Source organism: Chrysemys picta, chromosome 2 (assembly GCF_011386835.1).
Source record: "Chrysemys picta bellii isolate R12L10 chromosome 2, ASM1138683v2, whole genome shotgun sequence".
Taxonomy (NCBI): domain Eukaryota; kingdom Metazoa; phylum Chordata; order Testudines; family Emydidae; genus Chrysemys; species Chrysemys picta.
Genome location: NC_088792.1, coordinates 15,389,386 through 15,411,590, shown reverse-complemented (window position 1 = coordinate 15,411,590; position 22,205 = coordinate 15,389,386). Strand labels below are relative to the sequence as shown.

Below are 22,205 nucleotides of genomic sequence, written 5' to 3'. Positions count from 1 at the left end.
ACACACACACACCTCTTCAAAAGCACCTACCGGCAAAAAAAAAAAGTCAGCGCCTATGAATTAAGTGGAAGTTTGTGAAGAGACTATTTTGGCCAGAAGGTCCCTTTCTGACTGAGAAAGAGAGAGAAGCTAAAAATGAACTGTGCTATAGGGGGAGAAAACAAACATATTTTTCAACAATTTAAAGAAGCTCCCACTGCTGAAGTGTAATGTGAAATCTTCAAAGGCTTCTTCTAAAGCAGCTGGTGTATGCCAGTGCTGGTGACAGGATATGGACAAGACGAATCAGTGGATTCTACTTATACGGCAATAGGTATGTTCCAGCATTTGTTTCATTAACACTTCCTTATGGGCTAGATTGTGCCGTTAGGGCCTGATCCAGAGATCAGTGAAGTCAATGGAAAGACTCCTATTTACTGCAGATTTCAGAGTAGCAGCCGTGTTAGTCTGTATCCGCAAAAAGAACAGGAGTACTTGTGGCACCTTAGAGACTAACACATTTATTTGAGCATAAGCTTTCGTGGAACTGGCTCTTAAGGGACAGACCTCAATAGAGAGGGGTGTGGAGTTGCAGCGCCCAAGAGGTAACACTCCAAGCTCTTCTGTGTGCCTAGGGAATGTGTTGGCTGCTACTCAGTGTCTGAGGCTTTGTCTACACTATGCACCTTTTAGCAACATGGCTGTGTCGCTACAGCCGTGCCGCTAAATGGCGCACAGTGTAGCTGCTGTTTGTCGGCAAGAGAGAGCTCTCCCACCGACAAAAAACAACCACCCCCAATGAGCGGTGGTAGCTTTGTCGGCAGGAGAGTGCTCCAGCTGACAAAGCTCTGTTCACACTAGCACTTTTTGTCAACAAAACTTTTGTCTTTTGGGGATGTGTTTTTTTAACAACTCTGAACGACAAAACTTTTGTCGTTCAGTTGCCAGTGCAGACAAAGCCTGAGTCTCTCTCTCTGTGGGCCAGTGCAGTACGATAAAGGCTGCCCTTGCCTCGTTCCCTTTGAGGCTAGGTGTACCCTATAGGGTACATCATCGGATGAGTCCCAGCATTTCCCCCACCCCAAGTACAGGGACTGCCATTTCCCCTTCCATGAGCATGCAATGTGGGAGGCAGGTTCCTTGCTCTGTCCCCCACTACACACTTCTGCAAGGGCTAGGCCCTAGTTCACATTTAACTAATGTCTTATACTATATTACTCTGACTAGACTCTCAAATACTGTCAAGATGGATCCTTTATAAATGCCAGAAAATTAGATGGATTCATCTTTACTGTTAGAAGAATATATGGCAAGGTGTAATCAAGGAGATGTTTAGAATGGCTTTCAAATGCACGGCTGTGTCAGGACCGGGGTTCAAATCGTAGGCGTGCGCAGCCCATTTCATTAGGGTGTGCACCCAGGGAGCCCCACCCTGCCCTAGCCCCACCCCCATCCTGCCCCCATCCACTCCCTCCTACTTCCCGCCCCCCGACTGCCCCCTTCAGAACTCCCAACCCCCCCTGCTCCTTGTCCCCTGACTACCACCTCCTGGGACCCCTGCCCTTAACTGCCCCCCAGAACCCCTCCCCCATCTAAGCCTCCCTGCGCCTTGTCCCCTGACTGCCCCCCTTGGACCCTACCCCCTACCTGTCCCCTGACTGCCCTGACCCGTATCCACATCCCTGCCCTTAGACAGACCCCCAGGACTGCCACGCCTATCCAACCGCTCCCCACCCCCTGACAGGCCCCCCCCAGAACTCCTGACCCATACAACCCCCTCTGCTCCCTGCCTCCCCTAACCCCTCTCCAACCTCTGCCTCCTGACAGCCCCCCCAGAACTCCTGATGCATCCAACCCCCCCCAGCATCTTGTCCCCTGACCACTTCCATCAAAGACCCCCCTCCCAATTGTCCCCCTAGGACCTTCCTTGCTCCCTGTCCCCTGACTGCCCTGACCCCTATCCACCGTCTGTCAGGGGGACTCCCATGCCCCATCCAACCCCCCCTGCTCCCTGACTGCCTCGTCCAGAGACCCCCTGCCCCTAACCACCACCCCCCCCGGGATTCCACCCCCTATCCAACCCACCCTGCTCCCTGTCCCCTGACTGCCCCCACCCCTTATCCAACCTCCCTGGCCCTGGACCTCTTACCATGAGATGAGAGTCCTAGCCTCCCCGCGGAGCCAAACATTGCCCCTCAGAAGCACGCAGCCCCAACTCCACAGGTGGGATGGGAGACAGAGGGGCTCAGGCCAGCTCCACACAGAGTGGGGTCAGGGCTTCAGCCCTGCAACTTTTGCCGCTAGGGTGGCTGGGGCTCCCGAGACGGGGACTTCAACCTCACATCTTCTGCCAGGGTCCAGGGCTTCTCCTCCCTGCCCCAGTGTGGCTCCTCCGCCCCCACCCCAGTGCGGCTCCTGCCAGGGTCAGTGCTTCTCCCCCCGCCCAGTGCAGCTTCTGCCGGGGTCCGGGCTTCTCCCCCAAGTGCAGCTCCTGCCGGGGTCCGGGCTTCTCCTCCACCCCCACTCCCTCCAGCCGAGTGGCTCCAGCCCCGTCTGGGGCTTCTCTTCCACCACCTCCGCATGGCTCCTGCTGGTATCTGGAGCTTCTCCCACTGCACCCAGCCCTAGCCTAGCTGGGCTCCCTTGGGTCACCTGCTGCCTGCTGTGGCCGGAGTGGAGCCTGGCTGGCAGGGAGCAGCCATACACGTGGACACCATGGCCACCAGCCCAAGAGGTGCGGGGCAGCCCTAGGCAAGCAGGGGCTGTGCTGCTGCTGATAGCCCCGCACTCCCACCCACACCTAACCCTAAGGCTTTTTGTGTGTGTGTGTGTGTGAGACTCACTCAGCCCCTGCCGGAGCAGGGAGGCAGGAAGCAGTTGATTTGAGCCTGCCTGGCAAACAGCTGGGGGGGGGGGAGCAGCCTTCCCAGGCGGAGCTCAGGGCATTAGGGTGTGCCGGGGCACACATGGCACACCCCATGCGCATGCCTATGGTGCAAATGTGCTGCCACCAAAACCTAACAAACTGGTCCAAAATGGCAGACTTATTATAAGGCCAAATGGTCTTGCACAATTTCTACCATCCTGGTTGGTGGAAATCCTCTGAGAAGCTAACTTGAGTTAAAATCCTGTGAGAATGGCTGCTCACAAGAGATTTCAGCTACATTTAAAATGGAACTGAAAAAATAGGTTCATAGATCTATTAATTCAAATCTGAGTGACCTTGGCATTCAAGACTGTTTGGATAGACTTTACTTTTGAACCCTCTTTATTTACAACACAGGCCAGGTGATTTCATTCCACCTTTTTAACTCCCCACTGCAGTTTCTAATGGAAATTGTATTCTTCTATGATAACATCCACAGCTACATTCCATGGGGTAAAATCATTCCTAAGGGATATAAACCCTCATGCTTCAAGGCCCCAAACAACCACTAACTGATTGGGATTAGAAAGAAACTTTCCTGTGAGCAGGTTATTCTATTATGGGGTTTCTTGCCCCATCCTTTGAAACATCTTCTGCTGGCCACTGTCAGAGATAAGTTATGAGACTGTACGGACCTCTGGTGTGATCCTGGATGGCAATTCCTATGTTCTTCACTTCCTGTACTAAACTGTTGTATTTATGCATGCTGTTATACAATTGTTAAGATTCATCCTATTGGCGACTGCATCTCAATAGTGGGTGAAGTGCCATTAACAGTGGAAGAGCCAAGTTCTCTCATTTACATGAATGCAAACCCATTGGTTTAATTGATGTTGCACAGGTGTAGGTGGGAGAAGAATTTGACTGCTAATTTCCAAAGAATTTTGGGATTAAATGCAATATGTACAGGTAAGGTATTAATATTTAATATTATGCCATGCTGGCATAATTTTTCCCTGGGCTCATAACTTGAGTATCCACTAAATATATCATTGTTTTTTCAAGTCCATGGGAATTTTGCAGGTGTGGAAGTGTTTATGTAACCTTGTGCTGTGTCATTAAATGGTTATCATTCCCCCCCTCTATACATAGACCATTTCTGGTCAGCCTAGTGGCTTATCATGAGACAGTGCAGATAAATGATATTAATTACTAGTTCAAACAGAACTGCTTATCAAATGGTTCAGTATAAAATGTATTTCATTGGGAAAGTGTTGTCATTGCATTTTAAAAAATGATTCACTATTTGATCCTCCTTAGTTGCTTGGGTAAGTTATAATTAGAGGATTTGAGCTGGGAGAGGGAGGGTGGTTGGATTTGCTGAACAACTGCTGGAACCTTCGAGCATTTTGTTTTTTCTTCATAATTTACAATTATCCTATCGGTGCCACATTTTAACTGAGCTGGGCTAGACAAGGATCCCCCCAGAATCTGTCAGACTGGTTACCTACCAGAAAATCTGTCTTTAAGCAAAGGGAGTCTTGCATCCTAAGGGATGAGCGTGTTGCTACTTCAGCACTATGCTTCAGAGGTGTGTGGGGGGGAGAGAGACTGGGAATCGAACCAGGTCTCTTGTACAGGATGTTTATATGATAGAATTGAATTCAAGTGGGATGTATCACACTAAGACACTTCCACTGTGTGAGAAATCTCATGATATTTGTTCACATTCATACTCCAGCATAGCTCATTGATAATAGGCGAGTTCGTGTGGAAGAACGTAGAATTTGGTTTTACGCTGTGCAAGTTATTTCATGAACGTTTTTTTTAAATACCGAGGGAAGCTTCAGCATTGTAATGATTATGCAGCTAGCTGAACAGCTCAAGAGCTTACATGCAGATATTCAGGATCTGTTTTTCTTGAAGGAAGGATTATTCAGGACACCAAAAACATGCCCTGCTCATTCCAGAAAGTGCAATGGGATATCCAGCAGCCATTGATAAAAAAGAGATTGTTTAACATTGCATGAGGCGGTCGGGCCTCTAAAGCTGTTTAAACTAGGATTGTTTTCCTAAAATTTTCCATCATGCAAAGTTCAAGAGAGACGCTAGACAGGGCTCCAGCATTTTAATGAAGGTAATCCCAAGTTCATGGAATAGGCCTTGAACCTACCACCAGCTAGCCCAGACATTTCCTTTAAAAGGATACAAAAATAAAACCATTTACTAGTGTTAATTCCTGCATGTGTTTCTGTGTTTTGAGGAGCTGGTCTGGAAAGCGCTGTACCATGCAGTAATATAGCTTCCTTTTTTAAAATCACCAGTTTAAAATCAATATGAACCTGAAAGAGAAACAAAGAACAGAACCGCCTGCTATCACAGTCCACTGTGTTTTAACCAGTTTCTTTCATAACTGAAAAAGTTACCTGAGCTTTCAGTCTTGCTTACTTGATTGCAGTGTGCAGCACAGGTTTGTAGCTGACATTAAACCAAACTGAGCCTGGTTAAGGATCCACATGATGAACTGCATTCATTTCTTTGTGGTTAGGGGCAATTTCTGGAAGCCCTCTGAGCCATCCGGTTCACAATGATATGCTAATAGAGCGAGTAATTGGAGGACACGAGGCCGCGCGAAACAGCTGGAAGTGGCAGGTAAAATTTTTATTTTAAATCTTTTGCTTAGTTAAAAAAAAAAAAAGGTTTGAGAATATGACCGCAAAGCAGAAATATGGGATATCAGATATGGATGAATTTTCTCTAGTGCTAGTCAACTTTCTTTAAATCTGTCAGACCAGCACATTAATAAGAAACAGAAGCTGTGCTCAGGGCCAGCTCCAGGGTTTTTGCCGCCCCAAGCAGCAAAAATAAATAAATAAATGCCGTGATCGCGGCTCTACCGCCGCCGCTTCAGTCTTCGGCGGCAATTCGGCGGCGGGTCCTTCGCTCCGAGAGAGACCGAGGGACCCACCGCCGAATTGCCGCCGAAGATCCGGACGGGCCGCCCCTCTCCGTTGGCCGCCCCAAGCACCTCCTTGCTGGGCTGGTGCTTGGAACCATCCCTGGCTGTGATTCACAAACTATCCCTTGACCACATCAGCAGGGAGCTTCTTTGCTTGTGGTAGTTTGGTACCAAGAATTTAGAAAAACAGTCTCTCCAAAATCCATAATATAAAACTAAAATAATGGAGCTTTGCTTTGACTAGGGTGCATTTTCCTAGAAGGGGATTTTTTTCCTGTTGTTGTTGTTTTAAAAAAAAATATCATTCTGATTAGAAGAGTGAGTAGATGAAAATGGCATCTCCCTACTGACATGTCTGCTTCTTGTATATCTCCAAAATAATGTTTGCTTGCTTCACTGACAAAAATACTTTTTTGCTAAGTTTTTTTATTCCAGTGAGCACCAGAGAATTAATAAAGATATGGTAAAGTGGATTAAGAAAGATTCTGGATTTATGTGCCATCAGAATTGTTAGCTAAGTTCCAATATCTTTTATTACTCTCAGGCTTTGTCTCCACTTGGGAAAATGTGTATTTTTAACTCATGTTAGCTAACGTGTTAAAATCCAAGAATAGAAAAGGCAAGTTGTAGTCGGTGTTAGCTGGTGGAGCCTAAACCCTAGGCTCCACTAATTTACCTCAATCAACTAACACATATTAAACTATTACTGTCTTGTCTATACTAGGATTCTAACACATGTTAAAAGGCACCTTTTTTCCCTAGTGCGGACGTAACTGCGATTCAAGAAAGATGTTGCTAAATTTGGCGAGGATTCAGAGAGGAGCTACAAGAATGATTAAAGGATTAGAAAACAGTCGTTCCCGTGATAGACTCAAAGAGCTCTATATATTTAGCTTAACAAAGAGACAGTTAAGGGGTGACTTGATTACAGTCTATAAGTATCTACATGTGGAATAAATATTTAATAATGGACTCGAGGTGACTCGTGGGAGGGGCACGAAGGGTCAAGTGCCCCTTCTCCAGCACGGTCAAGTGCCTCTCCAGCAGCCAGCCCGCGTGAGGAGAGGAAGGGGTGGGGCCAGAGCTAGAAGGGAAGAGGCGGGGCCAGAGCCTCCTCCAGCCACAGTGCCTGGGACACTGCCTGGTGCAGCGCAGCGGCTGACTGGGAGAGCGCCTGGCTGTGGCAGCAGCAGGCTGCCCCCCGCCTAGGCTCAGCTTCTGGGGACAGTGGCCAAGGAAGCTGGAGCCCCCACGCCCCTCCGGGATGCTCAGAGTCGGCTCCTGTCCCCAGAAATCGAGCTTGGTAACGTGGGGTGGGGAGGGGACGGGGAGAACACAGGCTAGGGGCGGGGCAGGGAGGAGTCACATGGGGAGGTTACATGGGGAGGCACCAGTATGGGGGGGACCAATCATCTGTTGAAGCTGGACAAATTCAGGGTGGAAATAAGGTGGAAATTTTTGACAAGGAGGGTAATTAACCATTGGAACAATTCACAAGGGTTGTGGTGGATTCTCCATCACTGACCGTTTTTAAATCAAGATTGGATGTTTTCCTAAAAGATCTGCTCCAGGAACTGTTTTCCGGGAAGTTCTCTGACCTGCATTACACAGGAGGTCAGACTAGATAATCACAATGATCCCTTCTAGCCTTGGAATTTATTAATCAATGGAAACCAACATGACTTTAAGATCCCACTTGAATTCACAGGTCCAGCATTTAGAAGAAAATCTTGTTCTGTGTAAACTAAGTTATTTAATATGAAAACCACTGAGAGACAATAAGCCTGGAATCTTTTGATGCCATTTTTACAGAGTCACTTTTTCAGAATGTAGCTGCATTTTAACAAACTTAATTCCTCTTTAACAAACATTTATGTTCAGTAGAAGGCTGTGACTCCCAACCTTTGTCTACATGCATCAGTTGCATTACTACAATCTGTTTTTAAATCAATGTAGTTAAACTAGTACCAACCCCTGTGTGGGCATACTGAAATCTGTTTAAAACTACCTTATGTCTATTATCTTAATTCAGTAACTAACATAACTAGCCATTTTAGAATATCATCACAGAAATACAGCTGAAACAGAACTTCTGGTGTCGTGAGGCTCAGTCTTGAAGAAGATAAGCAATGTATATTCAGACTAAAAATAATAGGCATTGTGTACAAATGTGTCTAGTACTTTAAGTGATTAGGTTGCTACCACTGATATGTCATTGATAATATTTAATCAGACCATAAAATCACAACAGGAAATTTTGTAATGCATTGTAGAGGCCAAAAATTCCCATTTTATCACACACTTCCACAGTAAAAATAACACAATTAGGAACAAAAAGTGTCAGCAAGCAATGGATTTTCATTCTCCTTTTAAATAAAAATACAATCTGGGAATGTTAAATGGTTAAAGAGTGTTCTGACTTAAGCATTTATACAGCATGGATTATTCTACATTTGAGAAATATATGTACAGAAAAATTATCCCCATTGTTAGAGTAAATTCGGGCAAATAGCTTCCCTTAAAAATACAAGGAAAATACCAAGCAAGATATAAGCACTTACTAAATGATGTTACAGCTTACGATTTCACTCAAGACACCATTCTAATATTAATATTAAATAAACTGATGAATTTTAAATGGAAACTGCACTCTCAAGTTATTGATGATTCACTTTATTGGGCTATTTTGTACACGTTCTACATAATATCTTTTAATATTTTTGTACTCTGGACCTTAGTTATTTGACCTGTAGTATAACAAAAACAGCTTGCAAGTTTGATATTAGTTAATATAAAATCTAATCCGACTGAAATTATTTAAAGGGTTACTGTTGATGTTTAAATTTTGTATTTTAAACCCCTCCTGGAAAACCACAATTGTTGGTAATCCATCTTTGTGAATAGCCCAGTTGACCATCTTTGGTTTAAAGGTTATTGTGATGGGGTGTGCAGGCCTCTGTAGTGGCTCTGAAAACTCTACCCTGCCCAGTGGCATGAGCTAGCCAACAATCTGGGGTTTCATGGGCTAACTTGCAGCCAGGTTTCAGAGCAAGCTCAGAGACACACTGCTACCTAGGAGCTAATTAAGTAGAGCTAAGCCTATTTAGACACAACATCTTTAGATTAAGGGTGTCTATATCTAGGTGATATCCTTATTTTATTGCTGGACAAAATGAGACACTGGTCTACACTGGCGGGGGGGGGGGGGAATCGACCTAAGATATGCAACTTCAGCTACGAGAATAGCGTAGCTGAAGTCGACGTATCTTAGGTCGACTTACCTTGTGTCCTCACGGCGTGGGGTCGACTGCCGCCGCTCCTCTGTCGACTCCGCTTCCATCTCTCGCCAAGGTGGAGTACAGGAGTCGACAGCAGAGCGATTGGGGATCAGTTTATCGTGTCTACACTAGACAAATCGATCCCCGATAGATTGAGCACCACCCACCAATCTGGCGGGTAGTGTAGACGTACCCACACAAAGAGGTTAAAGTCATGGATGGTTCTCTGCCAACCGATGTGAGGGATTCCCATTCCAATCCCCACATGGAAGCTGTCCTCCCATATGTCATTTTTCTTTGAACTTTCATCCTAAATAATGTTTTTTCCAATCCCATAAAGTTTATTCACACCTGTTAATTATACTGAAGCATATGGATTCTGCATACATTAATGATAAAGATGTTCCACATCCCGACATTTCACCTGCACACTAATCCTGAAGGAGTGGCTTTCTGTAGCATACTAGTGTCAAGTGTTCAGATGCTAAAGAGTTAAGTGTTGTGTTGCTCTGGTAATCTGAACCCTCAATCAGGCCTTGCTTCCACTAGGTAAAGTGTTTCTTTCAATCAAGTTAGCTCCTAAAGGTGTTAAACTTGGTCTACATTGGTGGTAAGTAAACAATTGAGTTAAGCCATCTTGATTGATCTAACTCAATTCAAAAAAGTACCTTTTCTTCCTAGTTTAGACAAGGCCTTGGAGAAGACTTACTTCCTACCACTGGACTAAGGGCAGTAGACAATTAAGCAGACACAGTGAGGGCATGGGTGGATTGCAGGGTATGTCAAAATAGCACTTGTAAACTGCTGCAGAATCCAGAATGGAATGCTGAGGTTAAATATTTTGCCATTTGATACAGGTGTCCCTCCAAATAGCTGATGCATATTATCCTGAATATTTTTCTCATATCTGTGGTGGCACACTTATTAGTCCCCACTGGGTCATGACTGCTGCCCACTGCATCCAAATGTAAGTAAAATAATATGAGTTTTCTAACTCTTGCTACAAATCCCAGTTCTGCTTCTCACTCTGGACTGCTACCGGGCCATTCAAATACTCACAGCCTTCAACATGTTCATTCTCTGACACAAGCAAGTGTGACTAACCACAGTTAGTTTGTGACCTATGGTAAATATTATAAGACTGGTCCATATTTACCTATTTCTGCCAACTTCCTGGAAGCAAAAAACAGCTGATTGCAAATTTACATAAATGCGTACAAATTTGCATACATGTAACTATTGACAATAAATTTAAATATGCATAAACCTGCACAAAGGCAGAGTGAGGAAGGAAACCCTGCCTACCCCCTCTGCATGCCATGTCTGCTTATATGATCCACAAAGCTCCTCACACATCTTTGACACCATATAAACAATACTTTATAATAGTAAGAAGAAATATATCTTTAGCTACAGATGCCCTTAGCAAATGTATCCTTAAATAAAGTATCCATAATAAACACATCCTTAACATTCCATATATATATTCCATAATTTTATATATAAAAGTATAGATGGAACAGGAACAATTCCAGATTCTGGTTTGAAAACGTTATGAGCAGTTGAACAAGGAGGTCAGAAACAAGAGCTGCAGTTTCCCAAATAGTAAAATGCGGATAGTTCTTCCCTAGCTCACAGGTATATCTGTTAAAGCACTTTGAAGGTCCTCAGATGAAAGGTGCTGTAGAAATGACTATAACAGGAGAAAGATCTTACTGCTGCAGAAGCTATCATACAAAGGCACCAATGTGGAGCAAAGGGGATGCTTTATGGTAATTATTTTTCAATTCATTTTCAGGCCAATACAAGCAAATTACCAAGTGGCTCTGGGCGAGCACAATCTCTTTGAATTGGATGGCACTGAATATTCTGTTGGTGTGGACAAAATATTTATTCATGAAGACTGGAATCCCAGGGATATTGGGAATGGGTAATTTGTTTTTGAATATGACTTTGGCATGGGAATGAATACTGATGTCCTTACTTAGGGGCCAATCCTGCAAATGTTTATGTACATATTCTATCCATCATCCACTGAGGTTAAGGATGGCCTTGTAGAAAATACTGGACTGGGACTCAGGACATATGGGTTCAGTTTCTGGTCTGTAGACCTCCCATATGACTTGAGCAAATCATTTAATCCCTCTGTGCCTTCAATTCCCCATCTGTAAAATGGGGTTAATAACACTTCCCTACCTCATAGGGGCATTTTAAGGGTACATTATTAATGTTTGTGAGGTCTCAGATACTATGGCAGTGGAGGCTATATAAATGCCTAAATAGATAAGTAAAAAGTGAGCAAGAGTGTTCGGGATCTGGTCATGACTAACTCAAGAATTTTGCCGTGTGGCATCCGAAGGGCTAATATCTGTGTCCTATTTCAGAAATGACATTGCCCTGCTACATCTCTCTGTACCTGCCTATGGTAATGGCTTTGTTGAGTTAGGAATGCTTCCATCTGAAGGAGACATTTTGCCTAATAATTATCCATGTTATATTACTGGATGGGGACTGGCTAGTGGTAAGTGGAAAAAAGTTGCTCCTCATTCCAGAAAGACTGACCCAGATCAGAGACCCAGCACAACTCTTTTTGTAAATAAAACCTGTTGCTATGCAATATCTTTGACCTCTTAAGTAGGATGTAAGTGGTGCCTGGGTCTTCTAATGGCTCTCAGCAGGGGGGTGAATGCTGTGATAAGCTCTTGTCATCACATGATGCATTTTCCCAGAATAAACATTTGTTAAATAGCATGATGTTTGGCACCATTTAGCACTCAGTGTGGACAAGCACTGTCGTGTTAACATGTCAGTGATAGTGGTTCATCCTGGGATGCAACCTAGGGTTGACCATGACCAGCTATCATGGTTTAAGTGGTAAAAACTTATTTTAATCACTAAACTCAGCAGATATGACTGACTAGACACAGGGAGAAGATCCCATGAGTCAGCAGGGGACATATTACCCTCGTCCTGGGCCCAATCCCAGGTTTCATTGAGTTGTACTTTACTCAGTGAGTAGTACTGCTGACCCTGATGTAACTAGTCATGAATAGTACGGTACTACTCAATGTGAATAAGGGGGGCAGAGGTGGGCCTTTATTTTTAATTATAGTGTCTCTTTGAGCAGAATATTGTCCTTTCTCTTTTAGTCGGTGGCAGCGCTCCTGCTAGACTTCAAGAAGCAATGCTCCCTGTGGTTGACCATGCCATCTGCTCTCAGAGTAACTGGTGGGGGTCTCAAGCAAAGGAGAGCATGGTGTGTGCTGGTGGAGATGGTGTGAGGTCCGGGTGCAGTGTAAGTGCTATATTTTCTCTTTTCCCCCTTAACTCTTTCTTTCCTATACAACCCTGTTCCTACAGGAATTGTGAATTACTTACAACACGCTCCCCAAATGCTTGCAACATCTCAGGAGTTCAGGCCTTCCCGACAAACCAACTACTTCTTCTTGAGCACCATCCTCTTAATTATTATTGTTCCTACTTACCCCCTCCCACAAGAGAACCCATGGGAAGGGGGTAAAGGAGAGGAAAGTTCCGAAGTTCTTCTTCAAGTGCTGTCCCTGTGGGTGCTCCACTTCAGATGTTAGTGCGTCCTGGTGCCGTCGATCGGAGATTTTCAGTAGCAGTGTCTGTCAGGGCCATGCGTGCGCAGTAGTTGTCTCACAGCACCGTTGGCACCTTGACTAGCGTTTGCATGACCTGAACCCCCCAGTTCTTCTTCGAGTGCTGTCCCTGTGGGTGCTCCACTTTAGGTGTCGATGCGCCCCTGCGCTTGTAGCCGGAGATCTATGGTAGCAGTACCAGGTTGGGTCGCACATGCGTGGTCCCCGTCTCGCGCTGCTTCAGTTGGTTAACTGGCGCTGTGCAACCAACCCCCCCTCAGTTCCTTCTCTACCGCCGTTGGCTCGAGTCAAAGCACTCAGCAGTGCCTCACAGCTTAGGAATACCCTTTCTTCCATTAGTCTTAGTTTATAGTTTTTAGTTAGAATAGATTAGAATACTTAACCTTCCTACTTATCCCCGTTCCTTTAAAAAAAATTATTTTAATTCTCCTCATAGGACTGTAAGTTTCCGTTCTGCTCTATCGCAGCAGCACGACAGCTGTACCTCTCTCCATCTTACAGAGAGAGTACGCTCGCTAAGGACCATGCCTGGCTCCCCAGGGTTCAAACGCTGCACTATCTTCAAGCTGTCAATACCCCTTTCAGACGGGCACTCTCAGTGTGTCCGCTGTCTTGGTGAGGCACATATACCTCAGAAGTGCTTGCACTGTCAGAACTTGAAAGCCCACACCAGAAAGGCAAGAGATCTCCAGCTAAAACTTCTCCTCATGGAGAAATCTCTTTGCCCGACATCTGAGCCTGAGGTATGCACCCCTCCCGGCCAGTAATCACCGACTGCAGCCTCAGACAAGGGCCCCTCTTCCATGGAAAGGACTCCTGACCAACCTGCCAAGAAGGCAGCAAAAAAATGGGGTACCACGTCCCCAACTCCGGAGTCAACCCAGAAAAGGTGCTCCGATACAGGTCAAACTCTTCTGGTACTGACCGCACCGGCAATGTCAACAGCTGACAAAACAGGTCCCTCTGGCACCATCAGTACCAAGAAACTGAAAGCTTCTAAGCAGTCAGGCTCCACCACAGGCACCAAGGGGAAAGTGAAACCCCATGCCGTGGTACCATCAACTGTGATCAAGCAATTGGTACCGAGTATACCGGCACTTCTGCCACTAATGCTGCCACCTAGTGCTGGCATTATGCACTCCAGTCACACACTGTCACCAATGAGCACTCTCCTGCACATGGAACTGTTTCCTACCACCCTAACGGTACCGATACCGGGCACATCACAACAATTCATAGGTACCGGAGTCTTCTCTCCTCGGCACCGATGGTACATCAGCACCCGCGGTAATCAGCCAACCCAGCTCCCCATGTCTCTCAGCACCACAGTTGTCTAGTGAAGAGGAAGATGGAGAGGAGGATGTTGGACACGCACCACAACATTCCTCTCCTGTGGCTACTCCCACCACACATGCCCTTCCAGGCACGGGCTTCCCTGCAAACCTTCTGAACCAGCCCTGGTACAGGCAACCTTGGATGCCCACGGTGCCCTTCCAACCAAAATGGCCATTCTGGCATCCATGGACTACATACCCCCAACAGCAGCAACAGGGTGCACCTACCAGTCTGCCATAACTGGCACACACCAACCACCTATATTAACATCTCAGGCATCGTCTGGCACCTCTGAACACGGGGCTGAAGAACACGAGGAATTCTCGGACCCAGAGGATCCAACTGATTTTCATTTCTCATCATCCTCACCAGTTGACACAATTATGCCCCCACCTCCCACCACAGCTGATGATTTAAAACAATTTCAAGATCTCTACTGGTGGTGTCTCGCCTGCTGTCACCTCTGTTCCTGGTCCCACATCACTCCTAGGACCACAACGTCCTCTTCAGTGACACTGCCCTCTGGCTGTGCCACACTCTATGTTCCCTGCCATCTGGGGGGATCTGCAGTCCACTGTCTAGCCACTTCCTTCAGTGACAAACCGCAGTCCACTTCCTTCCGTGACAAACTGCAGTCCACTTCCTTCAGTGGTTCCAGCACCCTCTTTGCCCTTGCATCAGGGCCTCAGTCTGCAGATCCCTGCAGCCTGACAGGAGCTGCCTTTAGCCTCTGAGTCTCTGCCTACAACACTGCTCGGTCCAGGGTGCTTGCTGCCCTCCGCCAGCAAGGCAGCCAGTCCTCCTCCCTTCTCAAGCTCCAGGGAGTGACTCCCACTGTTCTGTTCTGCAGCACTTCTTATGTGGGCCAGCCCGGCCCTGATTGGCTGCTCCTATAAGCCCTTCTGTGATTGGCTGCCTCCTGCAGTCTCCCTAGGGCTGCTTTTAACCCCTTTTTTGCCAGTGTAGAGCAGATGCTCCATCACACTTCACCTGAAGGCCTGGCTCCTCCATGGCTCCACCATGACAAGTTAACCTGCTCGGAACAAGTAAAACAGATGTCAGTAAGCAGCAGAAAACCAATCACATGTACCACTTACCTCCAAAAATGGAAAAGATTCTCCTTATGGTGCCAGAACAAGCACGTATCTGTGTTCAAGGCACCACCACCATTGATCTTGGAATACATATTAGAACTAAAGAACTCAGGACTTTCCACAAGCTCGTCTAGAGTACACTTAGCAGCCATTACTGCCTTTCACCATAAGGTCAATGGCGTATTGATATTTGCGCACCCGATGACAAAACCTTTTCTCATGGGCATACAAAATATGTACCCAGAAATACACAAACCCACCCCACCATGGGAATTAAACCTGGTGCTCAAAAGCCTTACTGGAGCCCCATTTGAGCCACTAGCCACCTGCTCCCTACTTCAATGTAGGTGGCGTTCCTGATCTCAATTACATCCGCATGATGAGTAAATGAAATAGGTGCTTTCATGGCTCATCCCCCGTACACCATATTCTTCCAGGACTAAGTCACATTGAGACTATATCCAAAATTTATACCAAAAATGTCATCCTCTTTCCACCTGAATCAATTGATTCACCTGCCTACATTTTACCCCAAACCTCATGTGAATACACAAGAGACTGCCCTACATAGGTTAGACGTCCGACGTGAAGTAGCATTCTACCTGGACAGAACAACACCTTTCCGAAAATCCCCAAGGCGTTTTATTTCAATGACGGAGCATTCCAAGGGGTCTGTAATATCCACACAGAGACTATCGAAATGGATCTCCAACTGTATCCAGATGTGTTATGAACAACTCAAAACAGAATCCCCATCAGGGATCAGGGCCCATTCAACAACATCAGTATCTACCTCAATAGCCTTCTTAAATAATGTACCAATAATAGACATATGCAGACCAGCCACCAGGACCTCTGAACACATATTTACAAATCATTATGCAATTACTCAAGGTTTGAGCTCAGACACAATGCTAGGTCTAACAGTGCTAACCTCCACTATGAACGCAACTCCGAAGTCCCTTCCATCCGCACAAGGGCACTGCTCTACAATCATCTAAAGTGGAGCAAGCACCCACAGAGATAGCACTCAAGGAAGAGAAGGTTACTCACTTTGTGCAGTAACTGAAGTTCTTTGAGATGTATGTCCCTGGGCGTGCTCCACTACCCACCCTCCTCCCCTCTACTCCAGTTTGCAGTAAGGACTCTATGGTAGAGAAGGAACTGAGGGGGTCGGGTTCTGTGCATGCTGGTCAAAGCGGCAGTTGTGCACACATGACCTGCGCGGACATTGCTACCAAAAAATCTCAGATCAACAGTGCCAGGACACCAACACCTGAAGTGGAGCACCCACAGGGACACACATCTCGAAGAACCTCAATTACTGCACATCATTGCACATATTTCTCCCCAGCTGTTCTCGGGGGGGGGGGGGGGGCAAGGTTTGCCGTCCCACCAGCACACCCCATTGATCAGATCCTGGGCATTAGTGCTAGACCAGGGACCCAGACCTCCATTGCAGCTGTGCAGTCAAGTCAAGGAAATGGTGCAAAACCCTAAAAACAAGGGGCAACACATTTGGTTTTGACTATATTTCCAGTATTAATTCATTATAAAGGAACCTGAAAAAACCCAGGGCTTTAAGACCCAGCAGGAGCCAATAGTCTGTTTGTCTTTCTCTTCTGTTGTTTTAGTTATAGCCTCTCTTGTGCTGCTATCTCTTTAAATCCTGGGCTGTAGCTTTCAGCGATTCTTTGACTTTGTCTCTGCTTGGGAAGAATTGGAACATTCCTGGTTGAATATGGGAGCTAGTAGAGGCTGAAGCTTCCTGCAGGGTCCAAATATCTGAAGAGTGTTCTGATTCATTTAGAGCCTCATCTTTGAATTGAACCCAGTAGGAGTCTTTTGATGGACTTCAATAGGCAGTAGATAAGTGCCTTAAACATCAATTATATTGAATGGGAGCGGGCAGAAAGAGTTATTTTGCTGTGTGTGTGTGTGTGTGTGTTCAGTACTCCTGACAGAATGGGCGCAGAATTCATACAGTCCGCATATTTCTGTGCCCCCTGCACAGAAAAACACAAAAAGAAATCTGCAGGGGACACATCTCTTCCCCAGCAGCCCAGGCAGCGTGTTGTTTCCAGCATGCCTGGAACAGCCTCAGAGACGCAGATCACTGCAGGAGGAGGGAGGCTGGGCATGTGTGCCTGTGGGGGAGACGTTGATCACCGTCAGGGGGCGCGGCTGGCCAACGAGCGAGAGAGACTCTATCCCTCTCGTTTGATACTGTGGCTCGAGGGGCGTGGAGCAGGGTAGGTCTTTTTGTTATGCAGGAGGAAGGCTCTGTCCCCGAGGCAGAAATGTAGCAGCCTGCCTGCCTAGTAAAATGTCGGTAACTTCTTGAGAATTGTAAAAAACACGTAATTAAATATTAGTGTCATGTTACTGAAAATTGTTTGTTTTTAAGTTAAAGAAAATAGCTTTTGTAAAAAAAATACATTTTTTTAGTGTTGCTGTTGATGGTTAATTGATCTAATTCTCTGAGGCAGAAATGTAGCAGCCTGTCTGCATAGTACCATTGTTAATGATCTTATTGTTAGTTAACTGTTCCCATTCTCAGTCAGTTTTAATTTTTTGTGTGCAGAATTTTTAATTTTTTGGCACATAATTTTAATTTTTTTGGTACAGAATCCCCCCAGGAATAATTCAGAGAACAAATAGTTATGGGCCTGTTTCTGCAATGTATCACGTACCTTCTGGGAGGTGCTGAGCACTCTTTTCTCCCATTGATTTCAATAGGCATTGGGAGTACTCAGCATGTCTCAAAAGGTCCTCAGCATGTCACAGTATTGGGCCCATGGATTGAAATGTTCATGAATTAATCAGCTGTCACCACTTTTTCCAGCCCATTTTCTAAACTGCTAGGAAAATTTGGGTGCAACTAACTGTGTGTCACTTCTCCCCGCTCTGATTGCAGGGTGATTCAGGGGGCCCGTTGCAGTGTTACAGGGATGGTCGCTGGCAAATTCATGGGATTGTTAGTTATGGGATTGTCCCCTACTGCAACACCTATCAGAAGCCTACAGTCTTCACACGGGTATCTGCTTACATCGACTGGATCTACAATGTAAGTTCCTCCAAAGTTAATGGTTTAAATTCATCTTGGATGTACTCCCATGCAATTAATGGAGTAATATCAGAGAGAAGTTTGACCCACTACATTCATTTATTACATTAAGAACAGAATTAAGAAACTTTGAAGTTTAAAATCCAAAATGCGTTGGCCTTATTTTTGGCACATTCAAAAAAATGTAATGAAGGAGAATGAATGCAGTCACTGTCCGGAAATACTAGGATTGAAATACAGTAACTCCTCACTTATAGTCATCACAGATAATGTTGTTACATTGCTGATCAATTAGAGAACATGCTCGTTTAAAGTTGCGCAATGCTTGCTGTGCAAGGGGCGGGGAAGAGGGGTGCTAATGGCAGCATGCCCCTCTCCCCCCGCTCCTGCCTCCGGCTCCTGTACCCCATTTCCACAGCATGGGGTGGGGACACAACAGGGCTCAGGATGGAGGGAGCTTGCTGGCAGCAGTTGCTGTCTCAACTGCAGATCTATTTAAAAAGGCAATGTACTTAGAGTGGGGTTGGCATATTAAAGGGGCAATGCACACCTCTCTCTCTCTCACGCACACTATGTGTGTATCTCTCTCTCTGCCATGCTGTCTCCCCTCCCTCCATTCCTGCTGCCTTGTAGAGTGTGAGGCTACATTAACAACAATGTGTTAACCTTGAGGGCTCAGCCGAGTGCTAGTTCATCATTTAGCAGTAAGGCATTCCCTGGGAAATATTCCACCTTCTTCCACCCTCTGACTTCACCACCTCAACCAAGCTTCACAATCATCATTGCTGTGTACAGTATTAAATTGTTTGTTTAAAACTTATACTGTGTATATGTGTGTGTGTATATATAGTCTTTTGTCTGGCGAAAAAAAATTCCCTGGAACCTAACCCCCCCACCCCATTTACATTAATTCTTATGGGGAAATTGGATTCGCTTAACATCGTTTCGCTTAAAGTCGCATTTTTCATGAACATAACTACAACGTTAAGTGGGGAGTTACTGTACAACACTTAAGGCTGGCAAATCCTGCTTGGTATGAAATCTGATCAGTTAGGCTTTACCCACACAAGGCAAAAAGACACTGCAACAAACCATTGGTGTAATTCTATGGCCTGTGTCATGCAGGAGGTTAGATTAGCTGATCATACTGGTCCTTTTTTGCCTGAAGATCCATGAATTACCTGGTATATTTTGAGACTGACACCTGTACAATGCTTTGTGCACACATACAGCAGCCATCCCAGGTGATTATGACAAGCAAGGTTGTACCAGTTGGTTATAATATCTGGGATGAGGTCTTTAACTAGTGTTCCTCAGGAATCCATGCAGTCTCCTATTGTATCTCTGAATCCAATCTGGGGCAATAGAGTTGTAGACTGTATCTACAAATGCATAAGTGCTGTAGCTACCCCAGTTCAGCTGATTCCCACAATGCAGTCAATGCCTGGGGTTTGCAAATATCCAAAGATCCCTTGCTCCCAGCAACATTGTGTACCACAATGGGGCATCTGCTTCAGGGGTCACAGGAAAATGCCGTAGTACAATCATGTTTGTAAGATGTGCTGTGTACCAGACTTCCATAGAAACAAGATGGATGTTCTAAACCATTATGAATAAAAACAGGACAACCATTTATTCCATGAGATGGCTGTCTCTGCAATGCATCCCTCACCTAGTAAAAATAGGCCCTGGCGAGCCAACTTTCAAAGGGTTTAATGGAGTCTTATCTGCACTACACCAATTACAGTCAACAGGAGATAGGACAAAACCCAATAGATTCATCTGAAGTAACTTACCCTTTAGTTGGAAAGTGCCCGTGACTAACCTGAACTCTGTATATTTGGAAAGTTGTTGTCTTCTTATCGGATTTTTAGCCCCACTTCAACTGCAGTTGGAAGCCTGGTGGATCCAGTCCGCTGGGAATTCCCCTAATATGGGAGAACCCCTTGCTGGTATAAAGCTAGCATAGCTAGACATCTTCTGGCCTCCCTCAACCCTCTGGCACAGGGGACATGCCAAAGACATGACTGTGGTGAAGAGGGCATGGCTCAAGTGCTGCTGTACAGGGGCAATTCCTGGCAGGTGTAACAGCCCTAAAACTGCTCCAATTTGCACCAGGAGTTGAACCAGCCCCACAAGCTCCATATGGGAGAGCCCAGAGATGGAATATAGTCTCATTTTGCCCCCCCCCCCCCACGCTCCTGAGCTGTGCAGAATGGAGGTCTGGCACAGCTGAGGAATGGCCTATTCAGCCATTTAAAAATAATGTAAGAAGAAAACTGAATATATTCTGTACTGAATCCATTTCTCTGTTGTTTTTCAGACTATGGAGAATAATGGTGGATATTAAGGAAGGATCAGTTTGTACATGAACGTGAACTACTGTTTGAATGAAAAGATATGCCAGTTCATTAAATTTCTCTCTCTCTTATGGTCACATTAATAGAATGGGTTGGCTGCAATAATAATAAAGCAACAATGAATTAAAAACCTGTAGGACTGTGCATTCCATATTCAATGTTGATAAATGCAAAGTAATGCACATTGGAAAACATAATCCCAACTATACATATAAAATTAGCTGTTACCACTCAAGAAAGGGATCTTGGAGTCATTGTGGGTAGTTCTCTGAAAACATCCACTCAATGTGCAGCGGCAGTCAAAAAAGCGAACAGAATGCTGGGAATCATTAAGAAGGGATAGATAATAAGACAGAAAATATCATATTGCCTCTATATAAATCCATGGTACACCCACAGCTTGAATACTGTGTGCAGAAGTGGTCACCCCATCTCAAAAAAGAATTGGAATTGGAAAAGGTTCAGAAAAGGGCAACAAAAATGATTAGGGGTATGGAACAGCTGCCGTATGAGGAGAGATTAATAAAACTGGGGCTTTTCATCTTGGAAAAGAGACGACTAAGGGGGGATAGGATAGAGGTCTATAAAATCATGACTGGTGTGGAGAAAGAAAATAAGGAAGTGTTATTTACTCCTTCTCATAACACAAGAACTAGGAGCCAACAAATGAAATTAATAGGGAGCAGGTTTAAAACAAACAAAAGGAAGTATTTTTTCACACAATGCACAACCTGTGGAACTCCTTGCCAGAGGATGTTGTGAAGACCAAGACTATAACAGGGTTCAAAAAGAACTAGATAAATTCATAGAGGATAGGTCCATCAATGGCTATTAGCCAGGATGGGCAGGGATGGTGTCCCTGTTTGCCAGAAGCTGGGAATGGGTGACAGGGGCTGGATCACTTGATGATTACCTGTTCTGTTAATTCCTTCTGGGGCACCTGGCATTGGCCACTTTCGGAAGACAGGATACTGAGCTAGATGGACCTTTGCTCTGACGCAGTATGGCTGTTCTTATGTTATTATGCTCTTATGTTTTTATATATAGTGAAACCCAACATAGTGCATATAGGATGGGATATGGTAGCTGTTGTACTTGTCACATGGATGTCACATAACTAGAGCATATATACCAGTGCTTTATTAGGAATACTCATAGCTTAGAGACACTGGATAGTTCCTGGGACAGTGGGAGTAAGGAGGATACAGAGTTTTCCCTCACTAGTTTAAATCCAGGCCAGGTCAGTAGTAAATGAGAGCTTGCTAGTTTCTTTGTACGTCTATGAGAACTGAGTTTGGCCTCAGCCCAGTTCCTAGTGAATGTGTCCATTACCACGTTTGGCCCCAAATGAGCACCCATATTGGCAGTCTTAGTAGAGAGGCCAAAGACTGAATGAGCTGTGTAGACTTAACTGTCCTCTCAGCCCTGAGCTGGAGACTCAACATCTAGGCCCTGTCTACACTAAGGAAACTAACTCCCTGGCCGGGGAGCTAGGGTTGCCAAGCATCTGGTTTTTGACTGGAACGTCCAGTCAAAAAGAGACCCTGGCAACTCTGATCGGCACCACCGACCGGGCTGTTAAAAATCTGGCCAGCAGCACAGCGAGGGCCTGGGGCTAAGGCAGGCTCCCTGCCTGCCCTAGCT

General features: G+C 45.5%; 1 protein-coding gene across 1 annotated transcript; it reads left to right on the top strand.

Annotated features, from left to right (window-relative positions):
• Nucleotides 1–9,924: 9,924 nt before the first annotated feature.
• On the top strand, nucleotides 9,925–20,633 carry LOC101949408 (chymotrypsin-like elastase family member 1; the record flags this gene model as incomplete). The annotated part of the gene is made up of 6 exons (XM_065582403.1): nucleotides 9,925–10,049; nucleotides 10,881–11,012; nucleotides 11,467–11,603; nucleotides 12,232–12,377; nucleotides 18,052–18,201; nucleotides 20,525–20,633. Coding segments are annotated over 6 exons (717 nt in total), but the record flags the coding sequence as incomplete, so codon positions are not given.
• Nucleotides 20,634–22,205: the final 1,572 nt, after the last annotated feature.